Source organism: Lutra lutra, chromosome 13, assembly GCF_902655055.1.
Source record: "Lutra lutra chromosome 13, mLutLut1.2, whole genome shotgun sequence".
Classification (NCBI taxonomy): domain Eukaryota; kingdom Metazoa; phylum Chordata; class Mammalia; order Carnivora; family Mustelidae; genus Lutra; species Lutra lutra.
Window position 1 is genome coordinate 8,158,365 of NC_062290.1, and position 22,842 is coordinate 8,181,206.

At 48.0% G+C, this 22,842-nt stretch overlaps 1 protein-coding gene and 1 long non-coding RNA gene across 4 annotated transcripts in view; one reads left to right on the forward strand and one right to left on the reverse strand.

Moving 5' to 3' along the window:
• The window catches only part of VLDLR (very low density lipoprotein receptor), a 34,616-nt gene extending 30,985 nt beyond the window's left edge, over nt 1-3,631 (reverse strand). For all 3 annotated transcript variants that reach the window (XM_047699150.1, XM_047699149.1, XM_047699151.1), the window contains exon 1: nt 3,490-3,631. In XM_047699150.1, coding sequence (XP_047555106.1) covers nt 3,490-3,571 — 82 coding nt within the window. In that variant the 5' untranslated portion in view covers nt 3,572-3,631. The remainder of the gene's footprint in view (nt 1-3,489) is intronic.
• An 8,463-nt stretch (nt 3,632-12,094) lies between these two features.
• LOC125083150 (uncharacterized) overlaps nt 12,095-22,842 on the forward strand; it is a 112,891-nt gene continuing 102,143 nt past the window's right edge. Inside the window, exon 1 of the long non-coding RNA XR_007122184.1 lies at nt 12,095-12,476. This is a non-coding gene — a long non-coding RNA (uncharacterized LOC125083150). The remainder of the gene's footprint in view (nt 12,477-22,842) is intronic.

The window sequence follows — 22,842 nt, forward strand, 5'->3', positions numbered from 1 at the left end:
CCACCCTGAGAGGCTCTCCTAAGGCAGGTACATTTATCATAAACATCATTGCAGACCTTATCATAGCCCTTGGAGGCATTTGATTTCTCATAAGCTAGAATGGGAAGGTAGCTTTCCAAAGTAAATTTAACTGTGACTTAAGGTCAAAGAGGTAACTGCCTATCCTTGATCATTCGTGCTTCTACCAAAAAAGACAGCATCATTCACATTCTGTAAGAAATAGAGTACAGTCTAGGTATTTAACATGAGTTATCTGTACATGTATGCTGTGCTCTGAGTCTTTCGGCCTTTGGATGGAAACCCAATGCCATATGTCTGGGAGCTCCCTGTTCCCTTGATTATGGCCATGTTCTACTCTGGGAGTTCTTGTGAAGTCTCACCAGGTTGATAATTCTGGAATCGAAGGGGCTTGGAGCTACTTTTCATCGCTTCTAAAATGGTAGTAAAACTGCTCAAGTGAAATAGAATTTATGGTTATTCAACTTTATGAAAGGCAGAAACACTTAAATCAGGACCTCACTGCTTTGAAGCATGGAGACTTCCATAATTAACCTTGCTAGAAATGCTAAGTGCTTCAGTATGCAATTGATCACGGTACAGTAGCAATACTGGGCTGCACTGCCGAACCTGGCCTTCATACACACACAAGGAATCTGGGGACACAAGCAGTAAAAGCCGAGAATCAAAACAACACAGGACGGACATTCTAGCTAAATGTCATGTGAAGGGAGCAACAGGCCCATTCACGGGAGGGAGGGAGGGACTCAGACTTCAGGAAGCTGTCACTTGCCGGGTGATCCTCCTTTAAAGAATCGGGGCTCCCATGCTTGTTCTATGGTTGAATGAGGATTAGGATCACTAATCCTCACAGTTTCCTTTGCTGCAAGGGGACGAGAGTTAAGTTTAAGTTAAGTTTTTTCTCTTCTCCCTCTGGGTTAAGCTAGCTAGTACTACTAGCTTCATGAACCTTTCCCCACAGTCAGAGAAGTTTCTGTCTCCTCTTCTGCTAGTTGCTAGCCATTTTGAACAGCCCTCCTAAAACCTTTGTTCTTCTAGGCTCTGGCTTTAATGAATATGTGGTACCCCACATCCTAATCTTGACTACCTTAGGCTGGAGGAAATGTACTAGAAATGTACTAGAATTCCCAAGGATTTGCAATCAGAAGTGCAACTCCACTCCTGAATTTCAGCTTCTCTTGTTAGCCTGGTTGAAGTTTTCAGTCAGGATCTGAGAACATTCCTGCCCCTGTCCTAGAGTATTTTAGACCAGTACCATGAGTGTATTTGGCGGGGGGAGGTATTGAAGGGGGGTGAGAAGAAGGGATGTATATAAAACCAGGACCAAAAGGTCAACTCACACACCCTGGGGCTTTGAACTTCAGAGAGGAGTCAGTCTGGGTTGGCGTAAGATCAGTACCTCCTCAGCCAATCCCAGATTCTATCTGGTGGAAAAAACGATGTGCCCCCTTTCCTTTGAAAATTTATGTCTTGCATGGGCTTTTGTTTTTCACTATTCATGGCACGTCACATATTTCACATGTGACACAGGGGAGTCGGGGGGACCCTCACCTACCTCATACAAGGCCAACTAACTCATTTCAACAGTTCAAGGACATTCGCAGCGTTCTATAGAATAAAGTTAACCTCCAAGGGAGAGTTCTTACATGTTACATTAAAAGAAAACATGCAGCAAAAAACCCTTTCTCTCACCTCCAGGAAGGTTGTTTATCAAGAGTTTCTGGTATACCTTAGTCTTTTGAAATGTTATGAAAAGTATAATACAAGTCATGGTACTACTCCGAGAAATCATTTAATAAGTTAGTATTGCTCATCCATTAATGATTAATGTTCCAGTCTGAAAATTCTTGTAGGCAGGCCTTTTCCAGGCCCTGAGGTTTGTTACCCATCAGAGGCTGTCTCCACGACTCGCCTTTTTCCGGGAGTCCAGGTCGGGGAAAGCTTTTGGGAGAACAGTGCGAGGGAGCCTGTCCGGTGTTACGTGTTCCCTCACAGATCACACTTCTCAGGCTTCTATATGCTGACTTCGCGGAGCCATGTGACCAACCCAAACGTGATCGGGCGGCCAGCCAATCGCAGAGGGCAGAAAAGCCCGTCCCAGCTTCACACGCTCGCTCGGGATAGTCCGAGCCAAAGGGCAGGGGGTGCATTGGGAGGCTTCGAACCCCCCAGGTATGGCCCGAGACTGCTTGACCGCACACTTTAAAGTTGGCTCACTTCAGGAGCCACGTGACTGCAGGCAGGCGGGCCTCGCGAGCCACCGGGCGGTAGGAGCTAGGACTCTGGAATGGGTGCTCGGATCGGGGGCAGCCTTCTGTCCACTTCCCCGGAGCTGGCCAGCAGGGCCCTCCGCGTCCTGTCAAGATCACTTCAGGGACGCGCCGGGACTCTGACCGAATCCGTGGAAGGGCTTCCTGTCCTCTGCCCAGGAAAGTTGTGCGGCTCCAACTAGGAGAGTGGCCGAGGACGGGGCTCCCGGGCCCAGTGCGGCAGACCCGGGGCGCTCGCAGTAGTCCCCAGCGCCACACACCAGCTCTCTCGCGCTACTCCCTTTGATCTATTGTTTGGAACGAGGGCTAATTACACAGTCACTAGATTAGGACTCAATTCCTCTCGAGGAAATCTCACCGGGAACGAAGATCAGCAAACTAACCTGATTAAGTCTTCCTTGCGCTCCCCGCCCCCCCCCCCCCCCCCCGCTCAGCTACACTGGAGACCCGAGAGGTTTACAAACACGGCGCGAGGGGGGCGGGGAGCGGGGAAAAGAGGTGAAACACCAGCGGGGAGTCCTGTTTGAGACCGCACTCGTCCTCTAACCCCTACTCCAGAGAGACCACCGGCGCCCGGGGAGTCGCAGTCCGGGTGCGCAGGCTGCGCACTTGAAGTGGCTCCCTGGAGCCTCCCGGCTGCCGCCCATCGAACGTGCGCCCGCTCACCGTCACTGGGGACTCGCTGCCGGGATCCGCACCCGGCGCCCCGTGTCCCCGGGGGGCGCCCATCCCCGACCACCGAACACTCCCACCTCCCCTCAAGTCCCAGGAGCGTGCCCCGGGCTCCCGCGCACCGCTCGGCCCGACCCGGCCCTCTGCCTCCTTCCTAACACTCCGCCTGGCAGAGCAGACAGAACCATTGTTCAGAGGCTCAGAAGCCCACATTCCCCAGCCCCGGCCAAGCGGGGTGAAAAACGGGACAAAACAGTGGCTTTGGGGGACAGAGTGTAAGGGAATGAAGACTAGTTCAGGCGAGGCTTTAGGACACCCCAAATCCCGCTGTCCCCCAAGCCCGGCTCCCCGTGGCCGCGGCGCTGACAGTCAGCTCAGAGGCGCCACCAGGGTTGGGAGGGAAAGAAGGCGAGCAGAGCGGAGAGGCGCCTCCTAGGAGGGGGGTGGGCAAAAGGAGACCCGCGCCTCGGGGCCCCCTGGCGCCCCGGCTGGGTCCGGGCAGCCGGCGGAGGGGCGCGTCCTCACTCACCCGCTCCGGTGGCGCGGCTTTCCCGGGGCGCCCAGCACAGCGCGAGCAGCAGCCAGAGCGCCCAGCGCGCGGACGTGCCCATGGTGCCCGCCTGGATGGTGCCGCCGCCGCCGCCGCCGCCGCTCGCTAGCTCCGCACAACAAGTTACCAGCCCTTCGCAAAGGAGGAAGGAGGTGGGGGCGGGGAGGGGGGAGGGGGAGGAGGAGGGGGAAGGAGTTAGAAAGGGGGAAAGGGAGCAGGGAAGAAGAGGGCACCCCCTCCCCTACAACTTGCACAATCTCCTCCCCACCAGCCAACCCACCCACCCACCCACCCACCTCCCCGGGCCGCAGCAGCCGTGCAAGCGGAGCCTGCCGGCAGAAAATAATGCAGGCGCTGCAGAGGAGGGGAGGGGAGGGGAGGGTACGGGAGGGGAGGGGAGGGGAGGGAGAGGGGGTGGGGAGCCGAGAGCAGAGGAGAAGGCAGAAGAGAGCGGAGCCGGCCGCGGAGCACCCACACTGGCGGCTGCGGGAGCGCGGGGTGAGCGGGGAGGAGGGGGCAGGAGGGGGAGTGGTCAGCGACGGGGGCGGGTGGGGGGAGCGGCGGCTTCAGCCCTCCTTTCCCCCCGACGCGCTGCTCTTGTGAGCTCTGGGCAGCCAGGTGCCTGCGCCGGGGTGCGGGAGTGTGTGTGTGTGCGAGAGTGGCCGCGGCCGCCGCTGCCACCCGGGCTGCTCCTGGGGCCCGGCTGCTCCGCGCGTCCGCCCGGGGCTCACGGGGGCCCGGGGCGGCCGCTGGTTGGCTCGCGCGCCGCCCTCGCCTCCAATCCCCGGTGCCTGCCCTAATTTCCTGATCTCGGGAACCTGCCGCCGCGGCCGCTGTGCGCTCCCTACAGTCCTCACTGTACCTTCCCGGCCGGCGGCAGCGAAAGCGGCGGCCGCAGCGGTGAGCGCTGATGCAACTCGCGCTGCTCTTGCTACCGCCTGCCCGCTACCGGGGCCGGCGGCCGGGGGGACCCGCGGCCTCCAAAGGCAGCAAGCATCTCTCCCTCCCTCCCTCCCTCCTCTCTGCCACCCTCTCCTGCGCCCCAAAGGCAGGCTGGTACTGGGAGGCCGGTAGGTAGCGGCTTCTCAGGCCTCCTCCCTCCACCTGAAAGTGATGGAGCGGACGGGCTCGAGACCTTCGGGCTGCTCCGAGGCGGGGTTCAGGGTGCCTTGTCTCAGTCGCACGGCGAGATGCCGTTTTGGCTAAAAATTGAATGTGCTTTTCAATGAGAGAGAGAGAGAGAGAGAGAGAGAGAGAGAGAGAGAGTGTGTGTGTGTGTGTGTGTGTGTGTGTCTGTGTGTGTGGCTTGTTCTCTGGGATGGAACGGGACTGAAGTAACCCAGGCTGGGAGGAGGGAGGTAGCCAGCACGGCCCCGCATTCACTCATCAACGGTTAGAGTTAATTGCTAATTGCACAAAATGATAGTTTGAGGGCCTGTAATTAAAAGCTTAACCTTTTCTTGTTTGGGGGGGGGAGGGGGAACCTAGGTTTATTCTTCTGGATACACTTTGTAACATTTAATTATAAGGCTTAAGAAAAAAGGAAGTAGGGCAAGATTCCCGTTAAGGACTGATTCTTGTTTTGTGCCTGGCGGGACCTGAACCTGTAATTTGTTTTGTGTGTGTGTGTTTACTTCAGTTTTCTAGCACACTTTCGCCTGGCTGAGGTGCGCTGTCTCGGTGGTTTGTTAAGCACTTAACAAGAGTTGGAGCGCACAAGGAGCCATTTCTCCGTCTTAAATAAAGGGTTTACATATTTTCTTATTTTTTTCCTTTTCCTTTTTTTTTTAAGTTATTTTCAGGTTGAAAATAACCCAAACTTTGCCAGTTTCAATAGGACTATGTTCTAGAGGTGTTCTGTTGGTGATCTGAGACGTGGTGGGAACTGCTTATCTATATTCTCTTTGCCCTGGTGCTTCTAGGCCTTTGTCAAGGCTAGCCATCAGAGGGGATGTTTATGAGGAACTTACTGTATCCAGGAGATGGCAAGAAAAGGAAAATTGCAGATCAGGACACATTTTAGTGGGGACAGGAGACATCAGGGTTGCTAACTGATAAACATTAAGGGGCTTAACTCTTGTTTTGGTGGAGGGTTACACTATCGCTCATTCCGAACGCTGTTCTGCCCACTCCATGATTGTACATTTAGTTCCAACCGCAGAGCAGTGCACATGTTGCATGTGAAACTGAATTCGGATTTGTCTTACGCCATTGGGTAGCGAAAATGCGTGTAGGTGTTGTTCTCCTAACAGGCATTAAGGTGTGATGGTAAAACCTTTGGGGCACATTACCTTCAATATTCTCAGGGTTTCAGAAGATCTGCAGATGAGGAAAGGTGGTAGAGGGGTGAGTGGAATCCATATGGAAAAGCACAGTGTTAATAAACAGTCCATGTGGCTTGCGTTTAGTCTTTCTCTCAGAGATCAATGCAAGCTAAACCCTGACATGGTACAATAGACTTACAGTTGACAAACATGTATTTTGCTTTCTGCTTCTCCAAGGGCTATGAATAAACTGTTGGTGACCTTAGCTGAGGCTCTGTGTTCAATCTGGTAGCTTTGTTGTTGAACCAAACCATAACTTTTAGCGGGACCTCTCATTGGCTGTGTAACTTAGGAAAATCACTGTGCCTCTCTGTGCCTGCCCTCTGACCTGTAAGCCGAGAACAAAACTAAGCCACATAAAGTCGGAGCGCTCTGTGGCCTCAAGGACCAGCTCTCTGCAAAGCAGTGATAAGAGAAAACAATTATAAGAAGAAATGAACTTAATACAGAAAATAACCGTGTAACCAAAACAAGAAATTTATCATGAGAGGAGATGGGTGTGGTTGAACCAACTGGTCTCAGGAAGGTGGACAGTGCTAGATTCAGAAGCCTTCAGGTACACGCAGAGGCAAGCATTCACTCCCACAGTCCATCACATTTATTTTTTTGTGAGGCAACAGGCTTCGGCCATCCCTGGGAGGTAGCCCTGTGCTCTGCAGTGGGCAAAGGGAGATGCCAACCGGAGGAAGCTCAGGATCTGGTGGGGACAGCAGAGAAAGAGCACAGCCCAGGGATGCTCAAGGTTCTGTGAGATTATAGGGGAGGGTAGCTCACCTGGCTGGGGAACTAGGGAGTCAGAAAAGGCTTCCCAGCGCAGTTGACTCAGAGCTCAGTAGAGTCATCATTTTGACCAAGTCATGGTCACTTGGTAGGGTTGTACTTTCTGGCCTGACTATGGTTGAAATGCCCCACTGAAGGGCGAATTTGGGGCAAGTATTTGCGAGAAGTCACAGGGTGTCATTTGCAGAGTGGGGCGTTTCATTGCTTGAATGAGACCCTCGCTTTTTGTCTGCTGTCTAATGATAAGAATTGTGCGAGATACGACGGTCTCATGGACCCAGTGTGAATGACTTCATGAGTAATTCTGCGCTGTCTGCATGTATCTGGCAATAGTCATAGAGAGTAGAGGTCAGCAAATGGCCAGTGGCCTGTTTTTGGACGGCCTATGAGTATAAGAATGGTTTGTATGTTTTTTAAAAGATTGTACAAAAAAACCCACAACTCACCCAGAAAGCAATAAATGAACTAAACAAAGAAGAAAAATATGCAGCAAAAATCATATGTTGCTCACAAAACCTAAAATATTTACTGCCTGGGTCTTCGGAGGAGAAACTTGAAGCCTCTTTACATAGAGTGAATGCAAATAAACCTGTGTTGCATTCATCTCCTGGGATTTTGTTAGCTTAGCCTTCCCTGCATTAACCTGGCCGATGCGCTGGGTGAATGGGGAAGGAAGACTGGGGCGAGCAAAGGGAACAGAGGCCAAAGAGTATTCAAGGAAAATGCAAGAGATGCAGAATACTTCAAGGGTGAGTTTCAAGTGGACTAATGGTGGGGAAGAAGGCTAAGAAGGAGAGGCGGGACTGGCTTATGCAGAGACCTGTACGATGTCATGAGAACACTTTGCCTTCATCCTGTAGGCCATGGTGAGGACTGGTGATGACCTTTCTTTTAAATTTTGAAATATTTATTAAGTCATGTGATTCACAAAGGAGTAATTATAAAATGCAGAGAAAAAGAAATTATAAAGATTTTATTTCTTTATTAGAGAGCACAAACAGGGAGCATCAGGCAGAGGGAGAAGCAGGCTCTCTGCAGAGCAAGGACCCTGATGTGGGGCTCGATCCCAGGACCCCGAGATCATGACCTGAGCTGAAGGCAGATGCTTAACCAACTGAGCTACCCAGGTGTCCCAAAAAAGAATTTTTATTTTTTATTTTTTTAAGGTTTTTATTTATTTATTTGACGAGAGATCACAAGCAGGCAGAGGGGCAGGTGGAGAGAGAGGGGGAAGCAGGCTCCCCACTGAGCAGAGAGCCCCATGCGGGGCTGGACCCCAGGACCCTGAGATCATGACCTGAATTAAAGGCAGAGGCTTAACCCACTGAGCCACCCAGGTGCCCCCCACTGAAAAAGAATTTTTAAAAGCATACTCTGAATACCCAGAGATATTGACATATTCTGTTTCTTTACTTTTAAAAAATGTATTTAATTTTATTCTCAGGGCACAGAATTGTATTGATATTACTATAATTGGTACAGTTATGTCTCTCTTTATTTGCTAATTTACTTCTGTAAATAATATATATATATATATAAAAGCCCACTGCTACCTCCAAGTAATATAATATTGGCAGTAATACTTAGCTAAGTCCTTCTCTGGGAACACATCTAACTCTCTTCCCTGGAGGAAACCATGGTTGTGATGGGTTTTGATTGGAGCTCTGATAACCAGTGCATTCTAGAACGTTCACTCTGGCAGTGGTATGAAGAATGATGGAGTTGGGAGGCAGGAAGAACAATTAGGAGGTTCTGGTAGTGAGGGGACCAGGAAGAAACTGTTATTTGCACTCAAAACTGTTCATAGAATTCCTTTGTGAGATGTTTCTCCCCAGCCCTTTGGACATATCTCTTAGAATAGTGTTTTCGAGAAACCCGCATAATCCATAAGGCTTCCTGGCAGTGTCTGCAGAACGTGCAGGTTCTCAGCTCCTCCCTTGGAGGTCATAACCCAGTGGGTATCATGTCTGTCCCAAGGGACTGCGTATGTAATCTTACTCCGGCTGATTCCCAGGATGAGCCATGACTAAGAAACTTTCGTAGAGAATGCCTTCTTCGATGCAGTTTGAACAGCCAAGTAGCTTTACTTTTCTCAAATATGCATTCATGTATTTGTCCAATTTCTCTGGGGTGAGTGGCGTAGGGCGCACAGAAAATGCACATGTGATGTTGTGGGTTGCTTTGCCTCAAGTCCCAATTGCCAGCCGGGAAGGGAAGCAGGAGTCATCATCAGGTCAGTTGCTAGTTGGAAGCTCTGCTTATCCCATGGCGGTGCCACAGGAAGACGTGAAATGAACTTTCTCCTTTCGAAGGATTTTGTAACTTCTGACGCCTCCACTGTATCCTTTTCCGTCGGTGTGACAGCCCAGTGAAGTGCATGAAATTCACCCCACTGCAGACTTTGTGGGGAGGGCTTGATGGTCTAAACCGGCTAGCTGGTCACAAACTTCAGCTTCCATCGGAATCGCCTGGAGGCCTTATTCAAAGAAGAATGACTGGGCCCCACCCTGTAGTGCCTGATTCAGAAAGTCTGGGATGGGTGGTGGAAATCCATATTTACCAGTCTCCAGACCATGCTGATGCCACTGGTCAGGGAACACACTTGGAGAAGCCCTGTTCTAAAGTCCCCAGCATAACCTCCTTCAGCCTCTGTGATTGATTCGAGGGTCTCAACCCATCAGCCCCTGGCCTTGTCCTGGCCGCATGGGTGGGATGCCTCAGCCCCACGCATATTACTCAGGTCTGTCCAGCTACAATGACGCGCACGACTTCTGCTTCATTAGAAAGGCACCCGTCGGAAGCAATGTGGTATACGGACCTTGGACCAGAGCTTGAATGGTGATTGTACCATGACCACGGAAGCCCGTTTGAAGGCCAGTGGCCTCCTGGAGAAGAGGCTGAGAGATTCAGAGAGATGGCACCCAGACTTGACCTTCAGCCCAACTGGAGGTCAGCTTCTCCTGCAAGCGCTGCTTCTGTAGGACTTCTCACTTACCTGAGCCAGTAAATTCTCTTTGTTGCCTATGTCCGTTTGGACCGAGTTTTCTGTTAGTAACAAGTAACTGACTTAAAGAGGTGGCCTCTTGAGGGATGTCGGTTGTGTCCTGTAAGTCATTAGTCAAAACTGCAGGTGTGACCGTCCAGTGGCAGTTACATGGCCGTCGCCTCCCTCCTGGAGGCGATTCACAAAAGGAATACAGGTACCAGGAAGGACTGTCCTAAAAGCTGCTTTCTCATGAGTCATGGCCAAGTCAACTCCCCACCCCCACCTCTTCCGAAATCAAATGCTTGTTATGGACTCAGTACAAAGGAGCCCCTACTGAGGGTTACATTCTAAGAAAACCGCCTAGAAATCCCAAGACCAAGGATGGTTTTTGCAGTCTTGCTTTTGAACAATTTCAGAAAGGGGGAAAAAATGTGGCCAAACACGGGAAAGTGTTTACAGCTGGAGTGAAACTCCAAAAGGGGTTGAGCATGAGGCCTGACCAGTGGTTCCTACTGGGAATGATGCGGCCCTTGGGGAACATCTGGCAATGTCTGGAGAAGTTTTTTAACTGTCCTGCCTGGGACGTTGCGGGAATGACCCAGGGGCTACTGACTTACAGGGGGTAGAGCCCAGGGCTGCTGTAAAACAAACAGCTTACAGAACACAGGATACCCCCTACAACAAAGAATCATCTGTCCAGTCCAAAATGTCAGTGGTATCACAGTCAAAACATCCTGAACTAGACTGAGAGAGAAGTCAGGTGATTCTGTAATGTGTAGTAGTACGTAACGAGTAGGGTCAGGGGACATGATTTGGAACTTATGTGGCCCAACAGAAAGATGTTCTCTCTCTGAACAAAGAAGGCACAAGCTGGATCTCGCCCAGTAGAAAAACATATGTGAATGCAGGCTCAGAGGGCAGTGGGGAGATTTACAGACCTGGAAAAAGGAGAGCAAACCGCAAGTAGTTAACATTTCAGTTGTAGTAGACCCCTATAGGACATGCACCGTCCAGTTGCACTGTTCCCTGGTGGATATCCTGTATTTTGCAAAGTGTTGGGTTTTGGTTTACCTGTTTTTCAATGAAGGAATGAAATTCTGGACCAGTTTCACTTTATTTTCCAGGAACTCGTGATAACTAATTCCTAAGATTCTGGCCCCAATTTGGATCATTCTCGTTCACTGTAACTGCAATTCACAGGAGGTTTTGGGATGCGGTACTACGGCATTTAAAACACTCTTACAGTAGGGGTTGCTAAGGAAATGGGGGCTTTGTGGCACTACTGAGCCAACTGAATGGAAACACTCATTAGAATGTGAGAATTTTAATCTGCAAGTCCTGAGTAATGCAGCAGGGTCTGTAAGTATATATCATTTCATCATGATAATTCTATTTTTTAAGCTTTAAGTTTTGTGAATGTGAGAGTTGGTGTAGCTTATGTTTTCTTGTTGTGGATCTGGTGTATATTCATGTTAGACTGCTGGTCACCCCCTTGAAGGGCTGAGTTTCTAAATGATGACGCTTCCTTCCAACCCTGATCTTGGGGGAGGTTTTGTCTTAGCATCTCTAAATTGTTTCAGAAACACACTCACGAGGAGTGGGAATGCCGATAACAACCATAACCTCAGTGTGGAGGGGGCAGTCCTCGTTCTCAAGCCTATCGTTAGGGTCCTATGGTGATGGAAGGAACTGTGTCATTTGGAATTGTTGGAGGGTAGAGTGGCTGAAGGTGGGAGGAGATACCAGAGGGTTAGCCCAGTGCAGTTGAGGAAGGTGTTTGTATGTTGTTTGGATTCATATCCCGTGAACAGTTAGTAAGCCATCGAAGGTTTCTGGTCGGGGTAGTGGGAGCAGATACGTGTATTCAGAAATACGGTTCTCTGAGTAGATGATTACGTCCATACAGGGCACCTCTGATTGCTGAAAGCCTCTGTGGTCTGAATACGGAGAGGCAGTATAGGTGAATGGTTAAGAGAGAAGGCGCTAGAGCCAGTCTTCCTGGGTTCAAAGCCTGCCTCTCTCACCGACTACTAGCTCTGAAGGACCAGGCAAATTGTTTAACCTCTTCTCATGCCTCACTGTTTTCACCTGAAACGTCAGAATGACAAATGCACCCACTTCTTATGAGAATTCAGGGCATTCGTATGTGTAAAGCGCTTAGAGCAGTGCTTGGCATAGAAGAAAAAAGGCAGAAATTGCGAGGTACTATTATCAGAAGTGACGTTTGTTGTTGTTGTCTTCAGCGCCCCCTGTAAAAGGCAGAGGGATTGCAGGGCGGGCCGAGGGTTGGGATGAAGGCGGGCAGCGGGCCTGCACACGCAGATCCCTTGGAGAGCTTTCCAGAATATCCACATTGAAATCCTACTCTAGACCAATGTGATAACCTATTTGGAAATGGGGCCTGGGCATGAACTTCCGAGGTGACTCGCATTCTAATTGTGAATCACTTGGTGTCCAGCCTGAAGCCCGGCCTGGCCCAGGGTAGCGTAGGAGGCAGGCAGTGCAGTCGGGTTGAAGGGGCCTCCCCCTGGGGAGACAGGGAAGTTGGGGTGGCCGCAGCAGAAGAAAGAGAAAATCCCCTACTAGTGTTCCAGAATGGCCTCCCTGTCCTCTCTGCGCCTCCTGCTCCCAGCTGACCTCTCTCATCCCAGCTCGATGTGTGAGCTGTAAGAGAGCCAAAGACCATGGGAGGTCAGCAGCTCCGCAGAGCCAGACGGTCAGGCATCCAGCTGGCGTCTACCTATCAGTGATGGATTACGTATCGCCGTTCTCCCGCCTCTATGAGTCAGTCTACCAACAAGGACCTGCTATGGGGCCAGCCACTTGCCAGGGGACTGGGGGGCAGGGGCCAGATAGCGATGTGGCTGCTGTTGGGGGTGAGTTGTTACTGTTTTGTTTGCTTTTTCTCTGGGAGCCAAAATTCAGGCTTGTTAAGTGGTAATTGACAGTGCTTTCTTCTAAGGAAGTTTCTCCCGGATTTGCTGCCAATAGGAAGTGCATTATCCCTCAGAGCACTATAGCATTCATTTATCGAGTGCCCACTCAATTATGAGGCATGACAGAGTTTGCCGTCTAAGAGAGGAAAGACCACTTAATGATTCCTGGAGTCAGAAGTTGGGAATGAATGGACAGACAGATCAAAAAGTTAAGGGGATTCCATTGTCATTGGAGAAGCACTTCCAGCAGAAGCTGGGTCTTCCACTGCAATCTTAAAGGAACCCTTGAATAAATTGTGTGGGAGAGAAAGTATGTTTTTTGAACATAAACGAATCGTGATTTCAGCTGATCTGATAGGATCAGAAACCACAGTTGCGGTTGTGCCCACCACCGTGGGACCAGAATTAGCACCTCCTAGAGATTAGAATTCTATTTTGAGATCTTAAGAACTGTTTGCCCTGATCCAGGAGAAATGGAACTCTCTCAGACGGTGTGTTTATTACAACAGATTTCTGGGCTGGGTCTAATGATTTTTCTGGATGGACAATTCTCGCATGTGAAGGAGATAAAAAGCTTCACCCTTTGGGAGGGACTTTGTTCTAGAGATGGGGGGGGACTCTTGCTTACTGACCCAAATGAAGGATGATTGATGGCCAATGACCCCAATCAGAGCTTGTTCCTAAATTGACTTGGATTTGCTTTGGGATGAGGATATGGAAGGCCATTTGGAAGCACAGATCAGAGGTCTTTTACAGGTAGAGATGGAGAGGGTGATAATACAGGAATTGGGATAAGGGGTTTGGGAGAAGAGTAATACCCGAGATTTGCCCTAGATCTAATGTTTACCTTTCACCTTCTTAACACGAATACCCCAATATCACCAACATCCTTCTCTGCAATCAAAATGTATTCCTTCCCTGCCATCAGAAGTAAGCACCTTGAAGGGTAAGAATTATGGTTTAAATACTTAGGAGGCCTGCCATGTTTATGCATTGAATTAGAATGACTATACAAACAGATCTTTTAATTCATTTCCTGCGGTTCTCTTGGGGAATTTCAGAGAGGCAACTTTCTGGGAAGAAGTGACTGCAGGGTGGGTGGAGGGTGGTTTAGTTTTGTCTCTTTGCATTTCTTCATTGCTCTCTCGGCTTTGCCAAAGATGCCAAGAAAGAACAAAGAGCTGAGGGAGAGAGGGCTGGTTGGCATAAAGACTATTCAGAACATTCAAGAGAAAATCTGCAAATGTCACAGAAGATCTTCTCTCTCTTTTATAGCGTAGCCTGGCTAGAGGGGCACTGTTCTAAGTACGAAACAGAAAAAACGAAGGCTCTGTCTTACATAGCGTGTGAAGAATGTCTTGACTTTGCGCACACACTGCCTTTCTTCTGAGAAGGTTCAAAGCACTTTGCAAACATGACATCGTTACTCCCCGGAGGAGACTGGGGACCCACGCTCAGGAGAATAATCCCCGTGTGGTAGTTTGGAGGAGCTCACGCATAGATCAACTTTCAGGGGTAAAGCCAGTGTCCCCGGATTGTTTGAGTTAAAAATCTCATGTACGGAAAGATGGGCATCGACGCTAAAGGTGGCAGGACGCCTTCACGTACGTGAGGTCTCTTGATGAACTCTATGTCACAGGCTTTAAAAAGGCACACTGAACATTTTTATAGGTTCTCCTTCTTTTCTCCCAAATGGCCATTCTTTTTTTTTTTTTTTCTATTCTAGGATTTTTATTGGAATACTTAGGAAAGCATTTCTCCAAATGGCTATTCTTAGAGTTGACTTTCATCTAGCACTTTTTTTTTTTTTTTTTTTTTTTGGAGCCAGACAAAAGCGAAATGACAGAACAAAACAAGAGATACCAAGTAGGATCCATGTTATCATTGGCTCCTCTCAGGCAAAACCCCCGAGTCTTAGACGGGAGTCATTAAAAAGAGAAACGAAAACATCCCATCTCCCTGTGTTGTTTTGATGAGGGTCTTGTGGCAGAGTGCAGAAGTAAGAAATTCTCTTAATAACTTGAAAAAAGAAAAAAAGAATAGGAGTTATCATCTGTGGCAGGTAAAGTCCTGTTTTCTGTCTTTGCGAGGGAATTTTAGTCACATCAATCAGGTTGCTTCTTTTCCCTTTTTTTTCACTCCACCCCCCGGATCTGATCTGGGCCCTGCCTCCGGGCTCACTCTCTCCAGAAATCTCAGCAGGTTCCACCCGTGGGAGATAATTCACAGACTATGAAGATAGATGGAACTCTGCCTTGTGGCTCTCTTAGCATGTCCTGAAATCAAGTCTGCTTCAGGGCAAGATCCGCTGGAGGAATTATTGGAAATATTATAACACGGGTTATTTGGAAATCGAAGGTGAAATCAGGAACTTTCGACCAATCAGGTCAATTCTCTTCTGGTTTCCTTGGACTCAGGCGTGAAAAGGCTGTAATCCGCGGATTTCCACTAGCAGGTCTGTTCCCTGTCACGTGGAGTCGCTGCTCCGTCAGAATCTTCATTTGCGTAATCACCGAGGTGTCTCTGGAAGGCGGCGTTACTGGTCATTTAAACCTGGCTCGGCTGTAGATACCTGTCCTGCGTCTAGACTTGGCACGCGTCCGTGTTGGGTTTACAACCCCAGCAGCGAGCCGACTGCGCCTTTTCATGTGGTTATCTGGGCTTTGAAGGGTTCTTTGTGGTTTTCTCCCCAAATACTCCCTTGTTTAATTAAAAAAAACAAATCTTCTTGTGGGTATGTTGGGAGTCTGATTTATTTGCATTGGCTTGTGGCACTCATTTGTGATCAGATGGCCAAGTTCATCTTCTCGGCTTTCCCTGTTGCACGCATTACACTTGCTAAGAAATCGCCAGTGTCTTTCCTTCCAAAGGCTAACCCCTTTAGGTGGGACACTTGGAGCCTCTTGCCTCCACCCCCCGTCTCCGTGAGCTCATCACCCCCTCTTCCGACTCAGAAGCCGCTGCTGCAGTCATGCATTATCTCACAGCTTATCGTTGACCTTGGTTGTTAGTATCACGTGGCAAGGGGCACATGAAATTGTTGCCGTTATATACATGTTGTTATGCCCGAGAAGGCTGAGGGTCATAAAACATTACTGTGTGGTCACCATGTAACTGGCCTTCCTTCTGGTCTTCTTAAACTTTCAGGACTCTGTCCAGTCTCTTCAGCTGCATCGACACTCCTATAATTTTGGGGGTCACAACCCTGGAGCCCACACAACTAGGAGTCTGTAACATGCACACATTTAAAGGGCCTTAAGTGGTTAATGAGGATAATCTGCAGCCTGGGACTATACTTCCTATGACCTCCTGAAATCCCCACCGGGATCCGAACTCAGACCCAACATGTCTGAGGCTTTCATAAAGTTCAGGCCTTTGGAACACATAGCATGGGCCTCTCCTACACGTGACACTTTATACTGGAATCCCTGTGTAACTCGGCAGTGCAGAGTCTGGGACCGGACACAGACAGACCTGTATGGCACTGAAATGGCTTCATGGAAAGAAGTTAACAGTACGCTTCTGCTGTGTGTCATTGTAACCACTGAATGCGATCCGTGGTGCTCCCTCAGTGATCTAGATTACATGGACCATACGCCGTTCGTAAGGTCTGAGCTCTGCTGGGTGGGCACTGGGGGTGCACGTCTGTCCCCTGCCTACAGCCTGGAGATGCTCCAGTTCATGGCCTGAGCACCTGTGTCCAGGGCCTGGAAGCCCACAGCCATTCCCGCTCACGGAGCTGCATGTGCTCACGGATCTGAGAGCAGGAGAGCCCTTCGGCCAGAACCCGGCCAGCTCTCCAGGAGTGCAGAGATGCCTCACGCAGAGAGACAGTGAGGTGCCCATGCTCCCTACGGGAAAGGGAGAATGGCCCTCGCCAGAGCAACGTGGGATTTCGGAGCGGAGAGCTCTCCCGCTCTGGTGGGGAATAACACCAAAAAGTGGCCCTCTTAAAACTTTCTCTTCTTCCCTAGGCTCCACAGGGCCTCTGAGTTCAGGAACGTGGCCAACAGTCAGCAGCCATGTTTGATAACTCCAACGTGAGATTTGCAACCCCTTGATAAAACTTTAAGTTACCTGGACACAGTCCACTGATAAGCAGCTGAGTGAGTAATTGGTAGGAGATTGTGTGTGTGTGTGTGTTAGGATTTCTGGACCCTACTGGTGGTAAGATACACCCCAAATGTAAATAATGCCCCCTCTGCTTGTCTAGAGGATGACTGTTGCCTTGTTTAAGAAACAAAGGATACATTTTCCAAGGACTGTTGTGGAAGGGACTTTCTTTGACCCTGGGATGGCTTTGCAACATTCTTCATTTTTATCTCTCTAATGTGATGTGATGTGTGCTGGCATTTGGATTCAGAAACTGGGGTTTGCATCTGGGCCCTGTGACTCCTGAGCATGGCGTCCTTGAACCTCACTTTGTTTGGCTGGTGTAAGGAGACAGTTTTCACCCTACTTATCTCTTACAGCCTTTCATCTGGCTCCAAAGAGAGAAGGCACATGTGAGTGATGGTCAGTGGTTTTCACGCAGGATCCAGTGAGACATTGGCTGTGACAGTGTTTTGATAGTCAGAACTTAAAGTTATAAGGGAAGGGGTGGCATGAGTACATCGGTATAAGGGCCTTAGTGACCCTCCTGGTAGGGGGAAAGGGGACCAAAATCTCAACACTTTCCCATATTGTATGTCAGGGTATAGAAACCTTGTGGGTGGGCTGGGCGATCCGACACCACTGACGTATAAAAAGGCCTCTATTAAAAGCACTAGGGGTACACAGATATACTGGAGCCTTGTTTCCAAAAGCAAGGGTTCTGGCCTTCAGTGAATGGCTTGAGTGGATGAATTCAGCAAGAGGGTGGTTGGGGTCCGGAGAAGCTTGTTGAATTAGGCTCCCTTGCCTGGGATAATACTGAGTAGGAGGCCCGCCCGCCCGCCCTCCCTCCACCTGAAGATCCACGTGGCCCAGACAGGAGTCTGCACTGTGTTTGATGAGAGAGGGGAGTGGTTCTCAACTCTCAGCTGCTGAATCTTGAAATGCCCCTTCCCTATCCTGCAGTAGAAATCATAGATTATATCACAGGTGCGCATATAACCCCAAAATATAATCAGAGTAATGTCCTAAGAGTAGCATAAAGGAAGAAGGAATCAAAAGCAATTTATAATAAAGCCATATGACCCAACCACAGCAGACACAATGCAGCAGTCTGATGTTGCACACGCACAATCTGTATGAGCACGTCTGCTGACCGTTACAGGAATCGTGAGTTGGAGACTCCCGTCCCAAGGGGCATAGCTCTTTGTGATGTGATATTTGGAAATGATGAGCCATAATTCGTAATGTTCTAAACAAAAAAACAGTCTTCCTTGTACTGTACGTGATAGCTGCGTTCCTAGAAATTGCAGTGTATTTTTAAAGATTTACTTATTTATTTATTTATTTATGTGACAGAGATCACAAGTGGGCAGAGAGGCAGAGAGAGAGGGAGAAGCAGGCTCCCTGCTGAGCAGAGAGCCCCATGAGGGGCTGGATCCCAGGACCCTGAGATCATGACCTGAGCTGAAGGCAGAGGCTTTAACCCACTGAGCCACCCAGGCACCCTGAAATTAGTGTGTTTTAAAACCACCCAGATACATTGTGCTTTTATATAAAATAGAACCGGGATCTAGGCTCAGATCACTACAAACAGGGAAGAAGTCCTTGGTGCCTGGTGGAATATCTTTGGATGTTGGGATCGTGTGAGCCATTTTTCTTGATGTCTAGTATGTGTCACCTGCGTTGCTTTGTCTGGAATTCCTGGTCCTTCCCACTAAAGGCCAGCAACACACCTCCAGTCACTGTGCCAACCAAAATGTGCTCTTAGAGACCCTAACACCCTCTTAGAGGTAGGTCATCCGTGTTTGTGCACATGGCATGATCTCTTTCTTCTTTATGGCTGAGTAATATTCCCGTGTGTGTGTGTGTGTGTGTGTGTGTGTGTTTATGTACTGTCTCTTTTTTATCCATTCATCTATTGATGGACACTGGGTTGTTTCCATAATCTGGCTGCTGGGACAATTGCTGCAATAAACATAAGTGTGTCCATATATATATATTTTTTTTGGAGTTAGTGTTTTTGTTTTCTTTGGGTAAATACTCAGTAGCAAAGTTATTAGATCATATGCTCTTTCTATTGTTATTTTTTTGAGGAATCACTACGCTGTTTTCCCCAGTGGCCGTACCAATTTACATTCGTGCCAACAGTGCACAAATCTTCCTTTTTCTACCTGTCCTCTCCAAACTAGCTATTTCTTGCCTTTTGGGTTCTAACCATTCTGACAGATATAAGGTGATACCTTGTTGCGGTTTTGATTTGCATTTCCCAGATGATGAGTGATGTTGAACATCTTTTCATGTGTCTGTATATCTTCTATATGTCATCTGTATGTCTTCTATGGAAATGTCTCTTCAGATCCTCTGCCCATTCTTTTTTTTTTTTTTTTTTTTTAATTTATTTGACAGACAGATCCCAAGTAGGCTGAGAGGCAGGCAGAGAGAGACAGGAGGAGGAGGCAGGCTCCCTGCTGAGCAGAGAGCCCGATGCAGGGCTCGATCCCAGGACCCTCAGATCACGACCTGAGCCGAAGGCAGAGGCTTTAACCACTGAGCCACCCAGGCGCCCCATCCTCTGCCCATTCTTAATCAGCTTATTCGTCTTTTGGTGTTGAGTTGCATAAGTTCTTTTTACATTTTGCATACTAGCCCTTTTCAGATACATCGTTTGCAGATATCTTCTCCACTCAGTAGTGCCTTTCTGTTTTGTTGGTGGTTCCCCTTGGTGTGCCAAAGCTTTTTATTTTGGTGCAGTCCCAATAGTTCGTTTTGTTTTTCTTTCTCTTGCCTGAGGAGGCATATCTAGAAAAATGTTGCTAAGGCCAGCGTCAAGAAGATGACCGCCTTTGTTTTATTTTGGGAGTTTTATGGTCTCAAGTCCCACAGTTAGGTCTTTAATCCATTTTAAGGAATTTTTTTTGGTATGGTATATAAAGTGGTTCAATTTCATTTTTCGCATGTAGCTGTCCAGTTTTCCCAGTACCATTTGTTGAAGAGACTGTCTTTTCCTCATTGTCTCTTCTTCTCTCCTTTGTTGTAGATTAATTGATCCTGTAATAGTGGCTTTACTTCTGAGCTCTTTGTCCTGTTCCATTGATTTATGTGTCTGTTTTTGTGCCAGTACCATGGTGTCTTGATACTAGAGCTTTGTAGTGTATCTTAACATCTGGAATTATAGTAGTTCTAGGTTTGGTTATCTTTCTCAAGATTGCTTTGGCTCTTTGGAGTCTTTTTTTTTTTTTAAGATTTTATTTATTTATTTACAGACAGAGATCACAAGTAGGCAGAGAGGCAGGCGGTGGGGTGGGAAGCAGGCTCCCCGCTGAGCAGAGAGCCCGATGTGAGGATTGATCTCAGGACCCTGAGACCATGACCTGAGCCGGAGGCAGAGACTTTAACCCACTGAGCCACCCAGGCGCCCCTCTTTGGAGTCTTTTGTGGTTCCTACAAATCTTAGTATTCTTTGTTCTAGTTGTGTGAAAAACACTGTTGATATTTTGATAGGGATTGCACCAAATCTGCTTATAAGCGTTCCATTTTCTTCACATTCTCACCACCATTTAGACTTGCTGTGCTTCCCGACAAGCAGAATCCGATCAAGTTACGTTTAAGAGTGTATATTGGGACTTCGATCTGGGCTCAAAATCCGTTTCTGTCCTCTGGTAGACTCTGGACAAGTTACTAGTGGTCTCAGCCTCAACATGAAAATGGTGATCTTCAACACGAAAAAAAGACCGCCTTTGAAGGTTGGTGGTGAGGAGTTGTGAGATGTAGGGTTTCAGACATATGGTGAGAATGTATTCCATTTAACTGCGTTGGTTAGGTAATACAGACATCCTTGAGGTCTTCTTTTTGTGGAGAAGGGCACTGGTCGCAACAGAGGCTACATAGAACAGCTTTGTGACAAGGTGCAGTTGTAGTCAGCAAAAAGAGATGGGAGTTTTTCTAGAAAGCATTTCAGGAGGAAAACGTGCAAGCTCTGGTTCGTATTGCATGAAATGTTCTAAACATGAAAGCTGGCATCTTTAGATCTGTCTAGCCCTGAACACGTCAAGGCGTTCTTTCTTCTTACTTCATACTGAGTCCCAGGGGACCTCTGAGTAACTGAGGCATTATGACAGCCACACAGTAACCTTTATTCAGCGGGAGGTGGCCATGAATGTACAGGTTTGTCACCTTGTATTGACTTATCCACAGCCAGCCCTGTTAAGACCTGTTACTGCTCTGCGTGGGAGGGACCTGGAACAAAAATTCATCTAATTCTCCCTTACCCACAGTCTTTTCCTAAAAAGTGCATATTAATGCATGCTTACAGTGACTTAAAGCAGGCAGCCAGGCACTCTCCTGCGCACATGTTTTCCTGGGACAAACCACAGAGACGAGCTGTTGGAAGGTATTTAATGAAGACATTTTGCTAGCTTAGAACTTCTTAAAGGGAAACCAGCTTTCTGACAGAAAGCAGCCCAGGATTCTTAGAGAAAATACTGAAGGTTGAAGAAATATCTTCCATTTCTTTTGTCAGCATTGTTTTACCAAAGAAGATGTTGGCTTTTTTTTTTTTTTTTAACTGAAGAGTCAAAGGAAATTCTGATCATATGCTTCTCTCATTCCCTGGGCCCTGGCCAAGTTTGTGTTCCTTTGTAACATTATAGCAAAGTGCCTTTCTCACAGTTGCCTGTTTTGTAAAGATTTCAAGACAATTTGGAAAATAAGGATGCGAAATATAATAAGGACTAAGGGGACAGAAAAATAGCATTAAGTTAGGCATAGAAAATATATGCCTGTGGAAGGGATATTTTTGCTCTGAGCTTTCCAGTGACCAGGGCAAAGAGGAAAATGTCTTGTCATTCCGTGATTTTTTTAAAAACGAAGTTTCTGGGGTGCCTGGGTGACTCAGTTGGTTAAACTTCTGGCTCTTGATTTTGGCTCAGATCATGATCTCAGGGTCCTGGGTTTGAGCCCCACATGGGGCTCCCTGCTCAGCAGAGAGTCTACTTAAGATTCTCTCTCTCCCTCTGCCCCTCCCCCCACCACTAGCGTGTGTGTGCACGTGTGCATGTGCACACACATGCACATGTGAGCACTGTCTCTCAAATCTTTTTTTTTTTAAGGCAATTTCTGTTGCCTGCTTTAAAAAAAAAAAATCAGTTTCTTAGGAAGAGCTCCCTTGTCCCATGTCCCTGGCTCTGGGAACAGAATTAGGTATTCTCGAAGGTACTCATAAAGAGGCTATTCTGAACTCTGATGATGAATTTCCTCAAATGCCCCACAGTGACTACCACTGAATTATATAGGACTGCTTTATTGAACGTCCCTCATTGTTGGCATTTTGCCAGCGTTTAATTCTATGAAGGAAAAAAAGAACCTCCAGGCAAATCTCCATCTGAACTTCCACACACTATTGAGCAGCAAAGAGTTGGAGGTCATCTCTTGTAAGTTCCTGGAATGTGATTCTTCTCTGCAGATGGTGGGTGCAGAGCCCAAGCCTTGAAACAGGTCATAAGCTGGGGCACAGATGATGATTCTCTACAGATAGGAAAAGGAAACCCAAAGCTTCAGGGGCCAGAAGAGAAGGTTGAATGTAGAGGTGCAAGTGCATCAGAGAAGATCTAGAAAATTTGCAGGGATGGAGAAGAAAAAATTGAATAATTTTATTACTGTAAGATGACCGCTCTTAACACTTTCATAGGTTTCCTTCCTTTTTCTTTTTTTCATCATGGGTAATGTTAATAAAATCAGAATCTGCATGTAATTCTGTGTCACTTTTCGTTGAACTAAGTAGCACAGAATAAGCTATTATATTTTATATTATTGGGACATGTGTGGTGCTGTGATAAAATTCCCACCATGGTTTCAGACCTCCCATAAAAATGTGATATGTACCAACATGCCAGGAGTAAACAACACTTCGGGAAAATTAGAAGAAGCTGTTTAAATGGACTGGGGATGAGTAGAAGGACCAGAGGGGTGGGTGGTGTGGGGGTGAGACCTGAGTGTGGGCAGGAATTTAGCAGAAACTGAGAATCAGCAGGAGATATGACTGTGAAATTATAAGCCCCCTAGAGGACTTAACAAACCCCCTAAGGCCCCCCACTGAATGTGAGATCAGGGGTCTGATTTCACATGTATCTCAAAATGGGACACACGCATCTCCTATAGCATTTAAAATACATAATCATGCCTTTTCATAAAAGGAGATAAAAATAGAACATTA